The following is an 18,537-nucleotide window of genomic DNA, read 5'->3' on the forward strand; positions in this document are numbered from 1 at the left end:
TCCCAAGCAGACTCCCTGCTGAGCATGGAGCCCAACGCAGGGCTCAATTCCAGGAGCCTGAGATCATGACCTGAGCCGAGACCAAGAGTCGGATACTTAACCAAGTGTATCTCCTACACGCTCTTGTTAACGCCTTTACTACTCTCAATATCCCACCAAGGTAGGTGCCATTCTAGGTCTCATTTTATAAATGGGGAAACTGAGGCTACAAAGCTTTGGCAACTTGTCCAAGCCATGGCGCTGGGATTTGAACCCAGGATACCTGGCCCAATTCTGGGTGTCCTGGAATTTGTGAATGTGTGGCTATAGCACCCCCCCCCCATTTTTCTAACCACGAGCCTGCCTTAGAGAAGAACAGTCTTATTTCCTTAACAAGGTTTTATCTGCAGGAGAATATCGCCCCCCCAAACTAAGGAAGATGGAGGGCAAGTGAGAATTATGCAGAGAAACCACTTTTCTTGATTCCTCCTCTCAAAACATCAGGGACTGGGGTGCACATGTAAGTATCAGATTCTCAAGAGGAAACATCAGAATGTCACAACTGGAAGTTTAACAGAGCCCCAGATTCCCTCCTAAGGCAAACTAGGTGTATCTTTTTCTTCCTTAACGTGAGGAGGAGGGAGCTGGGGTGCCCTGAGACGTTTCCTGCCAGGTTGTGGCCGGTCCAGGTTGGCTACTGCTTTACCAGGCACACGGCTCTTGGCATCTCTGAGGGGCACTGACATTGGTTGGAGTGTGGGCCAGTCACCAACCTGTCCCAGAGCTGTGCTGGGCAAAGAGCCATCCACTTCTCACAGAACTGAGAGAAGACTCCAGGTCAGGTACCCTCCAGGAGCCTGACACACACTATGTCATGCTGGCCCCCACCCCACCCCAAGCCCATGAGGCAGACGTGGTTGCCGGGGCTCACAATGAATCCCTCCATGACATTGTAGTGGGATCACCTGGGATATTAATTGATATTTCTTTTCCTTGTGCTTCTACTATCCCCTCCCCACCACCCAGAGGGCAGCAATCACTCCCAGCGATGACAAAGAGCCAAAGTGTTGGTTTTGAATCCTACACTGGGCTCTTGACAGCCATAGCAGAGCCCCGAGTCACAAAAGACAAGGCTTTAGCAGTAAGTTCCAGGAATTAAAAGGATTAATGAGAGAAGGAAAGAAGGATTAATGAGGTCAGAGCTTGAAGGCTGCTGTGCATTCAGTTCATACAGTATATAATGATGTCTAGAAGAATGCCCACCTGATTTTTGTTGACTGTAAGTTCTTAACAATATGGTGGAAAGACCCGAACCTCTGAGAGAAGATGGATGTGAGTTCAGATCCCAGTTCTTCCACTTACAAGCTGAAGAACTTGAGCAAGTTACCTGAACTCTCTAAGTTACACCAATAAAATTGAGAATCAAGTGACAATGGTTGGGTGGCAGGGGGTCAAGGGTACTGAGGAGAATCATGTCCAGTACCAATGTCCTTGCCCCACAGTTGGTACTCAACAGATGGTAGCTGCTATTGCTGCCATTGTTAGGAAGGAGAAGAAAATCACATGAAGATAATACGATCAACTTTGCAGGGTGCAGAGCAGAAGTCAAAGAGACAAGGCAGGTAAAAGCACAAACCATTACACTCCCACTTGGGAAGATGTAGCACATGGCCACTCACATCCCAAGTCTCTCTCTACCTTCTTCTCTTGGGCACATGGCCACCCAGCTCCAAACTAGATTTCCCCAGCCTTCTTGGGAGCTAAATTTGGCCATGTGGCTCATCTCTTGCCAGTGGTATGTTAGCAAAAATGAGGCAATCAATTTTCATTTCACCAGACTTGCTTAAAAGAAAATCCCTTGCCCTGGGTGTCCTCTCTTCCCCCTTCCCATGGGCTATGACAGCAGCTAACCATAACAATGCAGGTGAGGACAGTCCTGTAGAGGGTGGTAGAGAAACAGTGTGTTCGAGGAGCCTGGGTCCCCGAGTGACAGCCTGGAGTAGAGCTGCCCCAGCAGCCTGTACCACTCCCTCTGCGGACTGTCACAGAGAGATATGCTCGTGGGGCCTTTGGTTCAGTAGGACGGTATTTGCTTTTTACTTATACCAGAATATTTTCTGGGTCTCTACTTTTTTTTTTCCCTCCTTCACAAGCTAAATTAAAAAGTAAAAGGGGGGACATTCATGTTTAAAAAAAAAGTACCCAGGTATTTCTCTCTTCTTTTCAAATACATTCTCTAAAGCTGTGTAGGTTCCTGAAACTGCCTCAGCAGGCAGAAACAAGAAAGGCTGGAAAAAAGCCTAGCTTCTCAGAAAGGACAGAGCCAGGGAGGGGACGGGAGGATTTGTCTTTATGGTGAATTAGCCCCATTTCACCTGGTTCTGGGCCTTGCTGAAGAGACACAAGTAGGGAAAGTCACATTTGAACCAGGTCCTAATGAAGCTCAGGGCTCCCGGCTCTCTCTGCTGGGCTTCACATCTTCCTTGAAGTCCTATCTCTCTAAGAAAGAAAATTGTCAAGGGGAGTCCAGAAGCCTGGATCTTTTTTGTCTTAACCCTGGGGGCTCCCACTGTCTTTGCTGGAGGGGACCCTGAAACAGTGCCCGGCTAGGGCTTTGCACCAAAGCTGTCCAGGCTGTACCACGAGCCTCTAGGATGTGACTCCAGGGAGCCCTCTGTGAATGTCTTGTTGCCGACAGGCCTCTAAACCTGCAGGTCCTTTGTCTCTTCCCTTAGGCAGCCCTGCTATGCAGTCACCTCTTTCTGAGAGGCTGTTGAACAAAGATGGACGGACTTGTGACCCAGCCATGGCTGACCACAGAGCCCCCTACGCAGAAGGGCTCTAGATAGAAACCATGCATTCATTCACTGCCCTTCCATGCATCCTGCATTACTGCTCTATAGACAGAGATCATTCTTTTCAGAAGTTCCTTATGTGGTTTGTCTTCTGATCGACCTCCACTCTGGTGAAATCTTATACAACTGGTGTTTTTTGTTTTTGTTTTTGTTTTAATGAAGCAAATAAAGGTTAAGTATCCTTAATCCTGTGTACTTCCTTCCAATTAGCTATAGCAGAGGACCATCTCAAAGCAGATAATTTTGAGATTTGGGATCCTATGTTAGATTCATGCATGAATGACCTCAATTCTTTGTCTTTCCCTCTATCCACACTCTTCATATGTGACTTTGAAACTCACCCGAAAAGAGGAAGATCTTTTCTCCCCCACCATTGGCTTCTGACTAGTGTGACTAATGAATGTTAGCCAACATAACGTAACAGAAGTTTAAAGAAGTGCTTGCTGGTTTGGGGTTCCTCTTTTGCCCCAATGCCATTATCATGAGACGTGTGGCCTACCCTCTCTGAGGGTGAGAGACACCTGGAGCCAAGCCAAGGCACCCGAGCCATTCCAGCTAAAACCAACCCTGATCAGCCAACATTCAGCCAACTCCCAGATATAGGAGTCAACTCAGCTGAGGCTAGGAGAACTTCCGACATCAGCATAGACACCTGGTCTCAGTAAATTCTGCTAAATAAATGTTAAGCCACAAGATTTGCAGCTGCTTGTTACACAGCATTTTTGTGGCAAGACTACGGATATAAACACCAATCATTTACTCACCCTACTTCCAGGAGGAGGCCTCTATTTTCAGGTGGGGAAACCACCGGTCTCCTACTCTTAACCCACGTGGTTTGGATGCCACACGCCTCCACTCTCCCACCCCCCTGCTTTTCCCCAGGGACTACAGCCAACCCATTCCATTGCCCTCACCATAACAACTTGTTGAGAGGTGGGTGCATGACAAGGCAAGCCAATCAGAGCAAAGCCTGGGATCTTCGGTTATAGAGATGGAAGGACCAAAGAGATCAATGATCCCCAACCTTCCATTCTACAGGGGAGACAACTAAAGCTATTGGCTCAAGGACTGCCTATTGGGTAGAAACAACACTGGATCTAGGACACAGGTCTCTTGACTTCCATCTGGTTAATTTTTCTATTTCCCAGTGCCTCTTCAGAAAAGACTACACAATTCCATTCAAACGCTATGCCCAACTTTATTCAACAACTTATTAATAAAATCCATATTGAGTGTCTACTCTGTGCTGTGGGCACCATGCAAGGTGCCAGGGAAGTGTGAAACGAAGATCTAAAAAAAAAAAAAAAATCTAGCTGGCTTAGCATCAGAGGGGCATATTTTCAAACTAGCAAAATGTTTATTGACTCTTACACAATGGCATTTTCTGCCAAGCAGAGAATCTCCTCCATGCCCTATGGGTTCCCAAAGAAGCTCATCAAAACTCCAGTGCTCACTGTGTGCTTTTTAAAAGGGGCCAAACTCGGGAGCTGGTGGGATTTGGTTTTTATTAAAAAAAAAATCCCCTCCCAATCCTCCACTTGCTCTGCACCGTCCTGCTCACCAGCAAACCAATAACCCAAATCAGGACATTGAAAAAGGCTGAATTTCATGAAGTCATGTTTTAAGGTTGCCTCTAGGTGGGTCCTTATCCAAGATGTGTGCACTCCAACAGAACTGCCACCCAAATTAGCCATTGTCTCCTGCCTTGTGCCTTCTGTCGCATCTCTCGGATGGACATGAATTACTGAGCTACATCGATTTTCTTAGAAAAAAGAAAGAACCAGAATTTCCTGAGTACGTACTACGTACTAGATGCTCTTACCCGTTTCACTGACATTGTCTCATTTAAACCGTCTTAAACATAGGTGACAAGGCAAAACCATCTCTTCCATCCAACAGTGGGAATTAAGGCCCAGAGATCCTGAGCAATGTGGCCGCCAAATTTCTCTGCCACAGCTGGTAAGTGTCAGGGCGGGACAATGAATCCAAGACTGTCGCCTCCAATGTTCCTACTTTCCAGCTGTGGCTCCAGCTCAAACCCCCAAATAAGAAAACAGTTTGATTTCAGCAAACAGCAAAAAATACTCATGTCTGGAAGAATGTGGGCATGTGAAATAGGTGTTCTAGGACAAACCATGTCTAGGGATTGGGTCTTGGAAAAGGCAGGCCCAAACTTTAGTATATAGAGAATTATCCAGAAGGTGCAGTTAAAAAATGAAAAACTAAAAAATGGCCAGTGGTCCCAGTTTCTCTGCAGTATGTGGGCCCAGGATTTTCATTTGTAACAAGCATGACCAGTGACTTTGAGTCCAGTCTGTAAGCCATTCTTTGAAGACTGGGTCCTGGTCTTGGGTCTGATATAATTTTCCTGTGTGACTTTGGCCAACCTCCTTTATCTCAGGGGACTTGGTTCCCTCACCGAGAAGAGCAGAAGGGTTGAGTAAAACGTATTTTCTTCACTGTCATCATTAAAGTGTATTACTTGTATTGTCTCCTAAACTTACTCCCCCAAACACAACGTCTTGTGGATTTTCATGGCTGTTTTGGAAATGGTAGAAATGGGTGTTCAGAGTATGTGCGTGGCTCATGCAAGAGCACACGGTCTGCTTCTGATCAGAGCCGGAGTGATTATATCACAGTCCTATGCTGGCGGGTTCCCCCAAGTTCAGTGCTCCAGCATAGCACTGGACTGAGCAACAGGTCAGGTTCAAAGATTCATTTTGCAAAATGACCAGATTTCAAAAGACAAGGCTTCATGCTAATTAGGAAAGTCCACTGGGCTCAAGGTAGTGGAGCTTCCCCGGGCCGGTTTCCAACAATTTTGGGGGGAGCTCCCAGGGCTGGGCATGCGCAGAGCAACAGCAGTGACCACTAGGGGGCGGCATGCATGGGAAACATCAGGTTAGAGAAAAATCGTGCCAACCAGGGTGTGATGTTTGCCATTTCCCACCCTAGCAGACAGAGTTCACCTCCCAAGGGAGTTAGAGTCAATGTGGATGGAAACAGGAAACCTTCGTCTGCAGAGACCTCGCCGCCATTCCTCCCTGGCAGCTATCCCTTCATTCACCAACCTGCCCATGGGGCACCCGCCCCTCCGCCTACTCTCCGCTCCTGCCCTACGTTCCCAGAGCAGGTTCCTAGCAACACTCGCGCCCCTGGATGTTAAGCTGTTAACTGGTTTTCCTGGAGAGAGAAGAGATCAGACATCAAAAGTGTTTGGGAAATGACGTGTTAGAGTCTGACACTTTTTGTTAGCACGAGATTTTCCGGAGCCTTTCATTTGCTCCCCTGATAATAGTCCTAATGATACCAGTAATAGCCTTCATGTGGTTATCACTTTCTCTTCAGAAAGGCACTGTGACACGTGTTGTACACGTTACCTCATCTTCACAGCAACCCAGGAGGTAGGTGACACTATTGCCCCCATTTTGTGGATCAGAAAACAGGGGCTCAGAAGGTCGGCTGACGTGCTGAGGGTCACAAGAGTAGCCAACAAGGAGACCGTCATTAGAACCCAGGTGATTGGAACAGTCGGCATGTGTCTCCCTTTCGAGAAGGTGGCAGAGGCCGACCAATCACCCCAACCCGTTATCATGCCTCATGTAGACTCCAGCTCTGGAGATTGAGTAGAGAACACTAGAGAAAGATCCGTGACCCTGGAGGAACTTGGGCCTGGCCATCCTTGGGACCCCTCTTCTCCTCCCCAGACAAGGCCAGATAAATAAAGATGCATTTAATAGGACAGGTGAAATTAGCCCAGTTTGGATAGAAAAACAGCTGCCAAGCCCTTGCTTTTGACCCGTCCCGAAATATTTTCTAAATGCATCCGACAACAAGCTGATACAAGGACAGGGGTGCTGACTGGCTCCAAATGCTGTCACGGGAATCATAATGGCTTTGTTTTTCACAGGGGAGAGAAAAAAAAAAAGTTTATGCCTCAAATTAGTAGGTCTGTCATGTTCCAAATTGTTTGCATTTCTAAAAATGGATGTTGACATGTGAACAGTTATTATCTAATGCAAGACCCAAAAATCTGCCTCTCACAAGGCGACAACGGGGTAGTCAAGGGATCCTCCACAGGCACGTGGGTCTACAGCTCTCTCTCTGGATGCGGGAGTACAGTGAGGCCCCCTTCCTTCCCGTGCTCTCCTCAGAGCTCAGATTGTTTCTGAGCCTCTGAGACCTGGCCAGACTTCCCTCTTCAGAACCCTCAGCCCCCAGAAAGATCCCTAGAAACCTAATCAGAGGGTGTCAGCTTCCCAGCAAGATTTCTCTAGCGCAGTGGTCTTCGGAGTGTGGTCCCCAGACCAGCAGCATTGCCGTGGAACCTGTTCGCAATGCAACCACTCAGGTGTCCGNCGCAATGCAACCACTCAGGTCCCCACCCAATGCCTGGGGAATCAGCAGTTCTGGGATGGGACCCAGGAATCCGGGTTTTAACAACCTCCGGGGAGGCTGAAGTTGCCCACGTAGCCAGATGTGAGAACCATCGAGGGCGCACTGTCCCCTCCTCCCCACTCCCAGGCACTCACTCCCTCCCTTCTACCATCTCTTTCTTACTTGTCCTTCCACTTCATTGTCTTCTCTCCATCTTCCAGCCACCACAGCTCAGTCACTGCCCACCTGGGTGACCACAGGAGCCTCCCAGTGGGCGGCCCCACCTCCAAGCTACCCGCCCACCTCCAATCCTGTCTCCACTTGGAAACCAACTTTTGAGAATGTAGAAATGGTCCTGCCAGTATCCTGCCTAGAGCCCTGTGAGACCTTCAAATTTTCCCAGTTCAAGGTCACGAAAGATTTCTGCCGCCATGACCTTGGCTCAGCGGCATCATCCCCACCACCAAATCCAACAGAGCAAAGGAGGTGAATGGGGAAGAGAACCGAGTTTCCCATCTGTTCTGAAAAGAGCTGCTCCCATCACGACATCCCAGTGGGAAATAACCTAGGCCTTGAGTCAAACCAACGTGGGTCCAAATTGCAGCCCCAGCACTCAGCAGCTGTGGACATTAGCAAGACACCCTTACTTAGACACCCGAGTCCTCNCAGCAGCTGTGGACATTAGCAAGACACCCTTAGACACCCGAGTCCTTGTCTCTAAAAGGGAAAGGACATGGCCTGCACAGCTGGGTCATCGGAGAATTTAGTGACACCATGATATAAAGCGCCAGCACTCTGTATGGCACATGGTAGGGAGTGAAGAGATTCTAGCTTCCTCCTGCTCCGGTCAACCAGCTGGTTAATTCACAGACTTTACCTGGCCAGACCTCTGAGAAACTGATGCTCACCATATCACCTGGGGAAAGCCGAAAACAGTGGCAAAGCTTATGGTTCCTGAGACCTGAGCCAATAACCCAACTCTGCTTCTCTCTCCCACAGAAGTTGTGTTTTCTCCCCTGCATTCATTTATCTTGGGTTTTGCTGTACTGTTTGCGCTGCTTTCTGAGAAAAACCAACATTTCCTGGATGTCTTACCTGGGATGGTTTCTGATAGTGACATTTTCCTTCAGGCAGTGAATATTGAGAAGTGAGGGGTAGCCCATTCTTCAACAACAGCCCGGAGCACAGATATGCCACACACACACACACACACACACACACACACACACACACACACACACACACAAACACCTACATGCCAGAACTTGGACGGACTTGCAGGGCTACCCAAGGGGGACACACGTGTGGCACCGGGTCACACACAGACACCAGGACTGTGCCTTCACTGATCAGTGTCAAATCTGACAACAGCTGGACAAAAGAGCCAGAAAAAGCTGTACAGTACCTTTTGGTGACTTAAGTGTCGCCACTGCCCAGTCACCATCAGAACTTCCTAAAAAAACAACAATCGAGAGATGCTGATTTGTTGGCCGGCTTCCCACGTCAGCTGCGCCCTCGCCCCCAGGTGCCGTTGCTGGCGGCCCCAGCTGCAGCCTCTGCGAGGCGGGCAGGCCCCAGAGACCCCGGGCGATGGGAGAGAGACCAAATGTGCAAATGTGATTCTGTGGGCGCACACCTCCTTCTGCAAAGCATGCGGCGGTATCAGGATAACGCCCAGCAGAGGGTCAGAAGTCCTTTGAAAAAGGCCTAGATGTTTTCAGTTACATTAGGAAGAGAAAGATTTCTTAGGCAGTGAATCTGGCTCTGAATTTCAACCCTCTAAGAAAGAAAGAAAACCTGAGTTGCATGAGGTCACTTTAGCCAATGACAACACTCTGTTGACAAGAGATACATTTTGATCCTGTTTTAGTGCAATCCCTCTCCTGAAAAGGGTTGGTGGAGGGAGCACCGTTAGCTCCAAATCCAAGGTTGGGGCAGGCTCTGCGAACTGCAACTTTATATGCTGGGTGGCAGGTCCCCAAGGGGTAGGGGTGTCCTCGCACATAGTCTGTTTGAAAAATACTGTTGAATGAATGAATGAATTCAAGTTTCTCCATAGAGTCACTTTTCCTAAGGGAGGCAAATTCCCCTAAATGCTGAAGGGATCAAGCTTGTTATTTCAGAATCCCATAACGCTTGGAATTTTGTTTATAAATCAGACTCTCCAAGTTGAATTTCATTTCAGGTGTACTGAATGAGCCCTGGGGGAATCACACATTATTAGCAGATCTCCCTGGCCGTTCCTTTCATAAAGTCGAGGATGGTAAGAAGGGCGATGTCTGCACCCTACCTATCCCTGTCTTCGATAGGACTTCTCCGTCAGATTGGGTTTTACTCAGAGCGGGGCAAACCCACCCACGTGTCCATGCAGCGGCTTCTGCCCATTGGCTGGACGCCTAGCCAATCAGCGTGCGCCACTAGCTCCCCTTGCCTTTCTTACGAATCTACCTGGAAAGACCAAGTCCTCGGCATTCCTGCACAATTTGCAGAGACAGATCAGGCTGCCAGCTGAGAGGAGTCACAGGGAACATTCTGTGTGATCTGAATGATTACAGAGCACAGATCCGGCCTCATTTAAACATTTCCGGTTGGACTACCAGGCATGCCAAAGGACGCTCAAATTGCCACATTCCCCCTGCGGATATGAACTCAACACCCTCATCACTCACAACAGAGGGGAAATGATGGGACAGGAGAGTGACAAAGTTAAAATTAAGTGAGACCCGCCCGGGATGACTGGATGTTTCTTCTCCCTCTGAGCCAGGGTCATTGACATCTGGAAATAGTGACGTGGCTCAAAATCTTCGTGTGCGGGTGGATACAAGCCTGATCAAGTCCCCGAGTCAGTGACACCAAGAGGCCATCTTACCCCCAAATCAAGTTCATCACTTGAAGGCAGGAACCATGCTCATGCCATGGCCACCCCTGTCCCCACTACCTAGGATGGGGCTTAGCTCTGGCAAGGCACTAACAAGTTTTTTTCCATAAATCCACTGAAAATAAGGACACTTAATCCGATGGCACACAGGCTTCCACATACATACTTAAGGTCCCACTACATGCTTGGTGCCACTAGTGGACATTAGATAAAACTTTGTTGGGTGAAAAATTAAACACTTAGTAAAAGGGGATGGATCTAAGGCATTGAGAGGAAAGGGACATGAGGGAACTTTCTGGGCGATGAAGTATTTCTTATCCTTCCTGGAATGTCAGTTATCCTAGATGTGTATATTTCAACAATCACACTATTGTAAAATTATGATGTGTATTATTTCACTACATGTAAGTTATACTTTACAGTAAACCAATTATGCTCAGCAACACGGGAAAACTTTCAACTTCAAACAAAGAAAAACAATATTTTAGTAAGTCCTCCCTCCAAAAAAGTGGGGAATGGTACTCCTAAACCTCTCCCCCCCCCACCCCGGCCTGGTTATAACCTTCTGATGCCAGAAATTGCTCTCTGAAAGATAGAATCATTTCATGGAAAGAACACAGGATTCTGAATCAGGTAATCCTGAATATGACTGACTCTTGGCTCTGCCATTTACCAGAAATGCGACCCTGGGAAAACTGCTTGACTACACTGAGCCTTAATTTCGCCATCAGCAAGAATGGGACCAAGACCATCCTCAAAAGCTCAGTGTTTTGACAGTTCAATGATGTTAACCCGCTTCCTGCCATAACTTAAAAAAAAAACAACCACCTAGTAGAAGTCAATCCATGGCTGAGGTGCTCACGCGTCAGTCAGGGTTTTCATAAGTGTTTCCTACAGCAAGATGGAAGAGGGAGTCCCTGCCATGTTGAAATGTGTTGTTGCTGTGGTTTTAAACAGGGCTATTGGAAAATGTAACATGGTTCTGGCAAAATCGTCCCTTGTCTGTCAAATAGCAACAGAAAAAAATATTTTCTTATTAAAATTTTAAGGTAAAAATGAAGGNAAAAAATATTTTCTTATTAAAATTTTAAGGCAAAAATGAAGGTACCACAGCATGTGATCTATAATGCTGGTATGCCCCATCTCTTTTTCTCATTGAGTAGCCAGGGTTGCACGAACGCATCTAAGAGGCACGTGGGCAGGAGTTTAACTTTTAGATGCCTAGAGGAGAAAAAAAAAAAAAAACTGGACAGTGGGCCAATAGGAGATAAATGCCAACGTGTGGGCAATTTTCTGTTTGCAAGGGCTTTTTCCAGCCCTGGAGGCAGGAGCCACCCCTCTGTAAGCCATCAGGTAAGCCTTGAGGATATTTTCCCAAACACCTCTGTCTTGACAGCATTCACCTTTGAGCAACCATAAAATGGGTTCTCACATCGTCACTACCCATCACGCAGGTGGCTCCAGCCAGGGAACTCATAGGCTTAATTAAGTTTTCAGGTTACATTTCGACTCAATCTATCACCAGACACACTTCTTATCTTCAATCTTAGTGGACGATATGTCTAAAATGTTTAAATCCTCATTTCTGACTTAGGAAGGAGAGCCAGTTGGATGAAACTGAAGCTTTTTGTGATAGATTGTACTAGCCATATGTCAGGGCATGGATCTTCAATGTTCAGGTTACGGACGGGGCAATGAAGAGGTCTGACTGACTGCGGGTCCTTAGGACAGCTCAGAAAAGTCATTTGCTGTTTGTTTGTTTGCTTGCTTGTTTGTTTTATCAGATCCTCAGTGTGAGTTAGCTTCCTTTTATGTCTTTCTCATCAAGGTGGGATAAACTCTCCCTCCCTCAAAATGACAGCTGAGCAATTGCATGTTAATCAAGGTATCAGTCTACCTTGGAGATTCAAGGAAAAATATGGCCAACAAACAACGCTGGTCTGGAGACTTTCATATGTGGCAGTATTTACTGAGGGATGACTGTGCCAGGCTAAGCACATTCTATGCACCATATCATTAAATATTCTCAACAAACCATTAGCTGTCTATTTTTATTATCTTCACTTTACAGAGGGAGAAACTGAGACCTGAGGATGTTAAGTAATCTCTGAAATTACTTGGTAAATGTCTGAGCAAGGTCCTATACTTGGAGGCCAATGTACATTATGCCATCTCGCTGATCATCTCCTGCTCCTGACTTGATGTTGTGCCCATCACACACTATTATTCACTGATTTTCTGTATTGGGAGCACTCATTAAGTCCAGCCACATGGTACTAGGTTCTGGGGATGCAATGATGAATGGGACAGATGTGGTTCATGCCTCAATGGGTCCTACAGTCAAGGGACACCAGATTAAATGTCTAAAGAATGACTGACTGATTGAATGAATGAATGAATGAATGAATTGAACATACCTCCTTGTACAGAGTCCGATGAGGTTTAGACTCTGACATTTCCCTAGTGTGTGCTAATCTTTTACTGACAATTGGACAGTGAACCCCTTGGGAACAGAGACCATTCTGCAGTCACATGCTGTATCCCTGAATTATAGAGACAAAAGAGCTCTCTTTAAACATCATTGAGTATGATTTCAATAAGCAACTAAAATAAATTAAAATAAAATAAAATAAAATAAAATAAAATGAATCAACAGTCACCATCCTTTTCCCTCCGGGCAGGCACTGAATGGATGGGACATATTCAATGGCCCACAGGTATTCTAATAACGAGAATGAGTTGTATTGTTTCATTTTCTATTTTAAAATTTCCTCACTTCATTCCTCATTTTTCACTTGAAGAAGCTGAGGTCAGAGAGTCTCAGTGACTGGCTCAAACTACCCGATGTTCTGGATATTAAAGCCGCCAAGAGAAATTTATTTTCCAGGGGTATTTTTGAACTTGGCAGTTAACCCTAAAGGCTGTCCAATGCTCTCCTTATTTACTGGAAATTTTTGGAAAATGAGTCTGGTTATCAGAGGCTGCAGAGCTTTCAACAGCAAACAATTTTTTAAACAACTTCTCTCCCCAGTGGTAATGATTTCACTAATGAAATGCATTTCATCATCCACATACACATCATGGTGTGAATTATGCCTTAATAAAGAACCCTTCAAAGAACATTTATTATGGGATTTGCATTTCATTTGTGCAGGCAGATGCTGGACACCTGGGTAAGCCATTGGGTCAGGCAGTCCCTCTGGACCTCCATTCAAAGGAGTCACAAGACCATCAGTGACTCAGATAAAGTTTGTGAACACCCACAATAGTCAGAGAAGAAGGACAGAGAAGAAGAGGGGCACACCAGCCATATCCAGGATTGAGGAAGGTTCTCTAAATAAGATCCTTCAGAGTTTTCTAGAAGATTAGGGGTGCTTCCTTACAACCAAGCTATTCTTTGATTCATGCCAAAGACAAGCTCATTCATTCATTCAGCAAACATTTCAGAAGTTCTCCCTTTGTGGAAGAAAGGGTTACTTAAGGAGGGTAGATACATTTTCATACCGCAAATCTAATTCTCAATGCTCTGCAGACATTTGCTATGCACAGGATCCCTGTATAAATCCTGGAGAAAATCAAGGAGCATTGTGGGAATATCCATCCATTATTTACCCAAATAGCTACTGAGTTTTGAGGGCGGACAAGACACTGGGCCTAAGCTGAAGAAATGAATTGTGTAGGGTAACGTAACCAGTTCAAAAGGAAAAAGAAGTCTGGGCAGATTTTTTTTTAATGCCAAAAGAAGAATCAAATAGAACGAGCAGATGCCATTTATCACCTAAATGCAAAGCTCAGAAGGGGAGGGGGCAGCGAACAGTGTATGATGACTTCACAGCTACGTCGGTACGGACGCCCTGACTCCTTCTCTCCTAGGCAACAGCCCTCAGCTCTTCCTACTAATATTTGAGTCTATTTGAACACGCTTAACATGTGTATGCTGTGCAAACATGCAGTATGGAACAGAGGGAATCTGTGCTCATGGGGTTCACATGAGGGCTGAGTTGGGCGTAGAAATTCAACATGAAACGTGAGAACTGGTATATACGTCCTTGTGGGGCTTGGGATTTAGAAAAGCCTGTGTCAGTCTGCACAACCTGTATCCTTGGTATTAGAAATCTGCTTCGCCTGTCTTTGAGTGACTCCATCTAGAAGTCCTAGGAGATGGGGGAAAAATATGAATTCCTAAAGATCTTTGCGGTTCCAGTGCTTTCTGAGCTCCCAGTATAGGCGTGGCCCTCTGCCAAGCACCAAGATGCCTGTTTTGTGCCCCTGATGTTGGGAGGCCATGGTCACCACATGCATCCTAGACACGTGATATTGTCTGGGCTTTGGTTCCTGGTGTCAGTGTGTAACGGGATTAGGATATTTGACACTGGAATCGATCAGCAAGGGTCTCCCATCCCACCTCTGATGAGGGAAGAAACGAAGACAAGCAGCTGATAATAAAAGCAAGCATGTGGTCTGGGAGTCTTGCATCTACCTGAAGTTTGACTTCGCTATGCCTGCTGCTTCCGCCCTATAGAACTCTTGCATGAGTGATATTTTCAGGAGCCCGGGCCACCATCAGGGTCGCTGTCACACTCCCTCATGTGTGAGATGGGGGAAGGGACTGATAGAGGAGCAGGACTCGGGGAGGCTAGTGGCAGGAAGGTAAGCTCCAGAGTGATAAAAACCCACAGGCTGCTTGATTTGGGGCAAATGAAATTAGACCCCTTGACTCTGAGTCTCCTAATCTGAAAATTGTGATAATAATTGTGCCTTCCTCTCCGGATCCCTGTGAGAAAATGAGGCAGGGTGTATAAAGGGTCCAATGCAATGTCTGGCGCTTTGGTTAAGAGCTCAGTTAGCACAAGCTCTAGGCGACACACCCCATTCCAAAGAGCAGAAGCTGCCTGAGATGGGTGCGTTCACTTACTGACTTCTCAGAGATGTGGTGACCGCGGGGGCAATGGGTGTTACCCACTACAGGGCAAGGCATTAGGAGACTGGGTGTCCTGGATTCCCTGAGGATTCATGAGGGCCGACAGTGGACGACGAAGCCGCTGGGCTGTCAGTCGGACCCAAATGAGCCTCCAGGCCCTCCTCCCCAGGAAACAGCCCCCACACGTGTCCCTCACTCACCCACCCTGTCCCATGTGGCAACGTAGGACTCGAGCCAGTCAGAGAGGAAGCAGCCCAGGGGCTCTGCTTCGCAGCAACCTGAGCCCCAGGTAGAGAGACCAAGAATACGTGAGAGAGAGACCGAGAGAGAAAAGAGACAAAGAGAAAGAGATGGAGAAAGAGACAGAGACAGAGAGAGACACAGATTTTGAGAGAGAAGAAGAGAAAGAAAAGGAGAAGTAGGAATAAAAAGTGAGAGGACTAGAAAAAACAGAGGGAATGAGAAAACAATATGGAAAAGCAGAGGAGAAACAGAGCAGGACTCACCCACTGCCTTCAAGGAGGCATACTTGTTGAGCTCTTTGCCCGGCGGCTGCTGCTCATAGGGGTTGGAGATCTGGCCCAGGCTGGGGTACGAATGTGGATGGCCCATCTGCTGGAGCAAAGGAGAGGTGGGCACCGCGTTGTTCATCTGGGTCGTGTCTGCAAGTGAGGAGACAGGGGGACATGGTCACAGATGGAGCAGGACCTTCTACCTATGCCCACCATCGCTGGGTCCCACACTCCCCGCCCTCTGGGCACACGAGAGGGACAGCAGCAGACCCATCAGAACGACTGGTCCAGGATCCTCACTGGAAAGCAGCTGAGGATAGATGGGTAAAGGGCAAATATATATGTATATATATGATTAACTTCAACCATAGTCAAGGAAATGCGAGTCAGAACAACAATGAGAAGCCATTCCTTTGCCAAGAGACGGGCAAACATTACAAGGATGGAAGGGACACCACACTGGTAAAGATGTGGGAAACTGGCCAGTCTCATAACCTCACGCAGGTGCCCAATTTGCCATATTTGCAGAAATATGGCAGTGTGTCTGGAAATGTAAAGCGAATGTATACTTTGACCAAATAATACCACTCTCGGGGATTGAGCTTACAGAAATAGTGTCAGAATACACGGGTATTTGTTCAGAGATGTTCTTTGCACCACTGTCTGTAAAGTGGCAAAAATGCACACACATAGAAACAACCTTAGCTCCTATAGAGATGGGAATTCTTAAATAAACTATTGTACATCCATATTACATACACAATATGTACATTCATATGATGGGATAGCATGCAGCTGTTAGGGGAAAATGTGTTTAAAAATGAATTAACTCTATGAGTATCTGGGTGGCTCAGTCGGTTGAGCTGCTGACTCTTGATTTCGGCTCAGGTCGTGGTCTCAGGGTCATGGGGTCAGCCCCGCATTGGGCTCCACGCTCAGGAGGGAGTCTGCTTCTCTCTCTCTCTCTCTCTCTGCTCCTCCTCCTCTCTCTCTCAAATAAGTAAGTAAACAAATATTTTTTTAATGATTTAACTCTCTACATGTCAACCTGCATAGTTTCTTTTGCTTTATATTGTTAAGGGGAAAAAAGCAAATGTGAAAGTAATGCAAATAATATAGCACCTTTGTTAAAGAAAAGAAAGTCTATGAATATTGCTTGCATGGTACGATTTGCAAAGACAGTAAAAAAAATATGTCAAGGCACACGAACCAAGTCCTGGCTACTTGGAGGGAATGGGATTCATGGGGAGAGAGGTTCAGGAAGTCTGCTGGGAGGGAATATTCTCTGAGCTGAGGTCCGGAAGCCTAGATGGGGTTATGTGTGGGTGGAGGTGGAGGGTGCTGTGGAGGGTGTTCGGGGCAAAGGGAAGCGCATGGCCAGAAGCCCTGAAACTGGAGGGGATGCGGCGTAGCGGGGAGTGCAGGACGCCCCTGGCCTTGAGGCACGCGTGTCTGCAGAGCCGAGTGTGAGCGAAGTGGGAGGAGGTGGGATTGGACAGGCCGGCGGGGCCCAGGAGGCCTTGTGAAGGGTTTCCTCATCAGCCCGAGAGCAGTGGGATGGGTGGAGTGAGGGGGGAAGAGTGAGACGAGGTGGAGTCCAGATGACGTGATTAGGGCTCCGTGTCGGGCAGGAAATACAGGTGGTGCCCAGCTTCCTAGAACACGTGACGGATCCAGACAGACATGGCGGTGCGTGCCGGTGCTGCCCTGAGGGCTCCCCTTTCCTGGTGCGTGCCCGTCTCCTGGCTGCGCTGTCGGCTGTGCACCGCTCCCCGCTGCCCCTCGCACCAGGAAGTTATTCTCGGGAAGCACTGCCCCGGGTTTAGTGTGCTTCAGGCTCCTCACCCTCAACACCGGGGTGGTCGGCAACCAGAGCCTGGCTGACGCTAAGGCACGCGGAGCAGCCCTCTGCCTCCAGGCAGGATGGCTTTATGAGGCAGCGGATGCCCGAGCTCCCCGGGATTGGAACAAGCCACCTTCTTCTGTAAAGGGCCATACTGTAAATAGTTCAGTCTTCATGGGCCACACAGACTTGTTACAAATACTGAACTCTGCCCTTGTAGCAAGAAAGCACAGACAAGATGTCAATGAATGGGTGCAGCTGTGTACCAATAAAACTTTATTTATAAAAACAGGTGGCTGCTAGATATGGTCCAAGGGCCATAATTTGACTACCCCTGGTCCAAGACTTTGTCTGAGATGGACACCCCATCCTTGAGTGGCTCCTTCATCTTTCCTATTTTCTTTCCCTCACAACCTGAGAGGGGCGTGTGCGTGTATCTGTGTCTCTGTGTGTCTGTAGCACTCCCTCGGAGTCTCATACACCTGATCCCCTCTCTCAAGTGTTGCTTCTAGACAATTGAACCCATGACAGATATGGAATATGTTTGGATTTAGAAACCAATAAACCCAAACGGAAAGGGGCAGGGAGACCACAGCTGAGACACAGAGGTAAGAAGAGCACTTTTATCACTGCACATGCGCACAAGACCAACTGCATAGTGGGAAGGTCACCAAACATATGCCACGTAACCCAGCCTCCGGCCAGCCCGTGAGGAAGTGGGTGTATCCTTCTGCCGCAATAGCTTCTTGGCTGAGATTCAGCGGGGGGGCCAGAAGGCCCAAGCTTAATGAAATCATGGAAGAGGGGCTGCATAAGGTACAGCTTTTGCTGAAGCGTGGACCCCGAGGTCCTCTGCCATTTTCCTCTCCAGAGCAACTGCTGGGGACGTCTGTCTGCTCTCTCTGGGCATGTCAGGCCAGACATGTTTTGTACCCAAATGCTGGTGCAGGCGGAGCAGTTACTGTAAGTTCTCCTTGTGTGCCGGCTCTGTGGGTTTTCCTTTTTTTCCACAATGTCTCTTTTACCGGAGAGGTACGAGTTGTGTATTCCAGAACCACCACTTCTCCAGCACCACTTCTCATGAGCGTTTGAGTCATATGATGAGCTGCCCATCATCGTGACTTAGTCTGGGTTTTCTCAGAAGAAGCCACTGAGATAAGAACTCAAGTAGG

The 18,537-nt window shown here is 47.5% G+C and overlaps 1 protein-coding gene across 2 annotated transcripts in view; it reads right to left on the reverse strand.

Moving 5' to 3' along the window:
• The window catches only part of SHISA9 (shisa family member 9), a 281,281-nt gene that overhangs the window by 11,731 nt on the left and 251,013 nt on the right, over positions 1 to 18,537 (reverse strand). The window contains exons 3-4 of one of the 2 annotated variants that reach the window (XM_002918071.4): positions 15,517 to 15,672; positions 8,617 to 8,664 (exon numbers count right to left, since the gene is read on the reverse strand). In XM_002918071.4, coding sequence (XP_002918117.3) covers positions 8,617 to 8,664; positions 15,517 to 15,672 — 204 coding nt within the window. The remainder of the gene's footprint in view (positions 1 to 8,616; positions 8,665 to 15,516; positions 15,673 to 18,537) is intronic. The other variant, XM_034670352.1, reaches the window with a different exon arrangement.

This window comes from Ailuropoda melanoleuca, chromosome 10 (assembly GCF_002007445.2).
Source record: "Ailuropoda melanoleuca isolate Jingjing chromosome 10, ASM200744v2, whole genome shotgun sequence".
Taxonomy (NCBI): domain Eukaryota; kingdom Metazoa; phylum Chordata; class Mammalia; order Carnivora; family Ursidae; genus Ailuropoda; species Ailuropoda melanoleuca.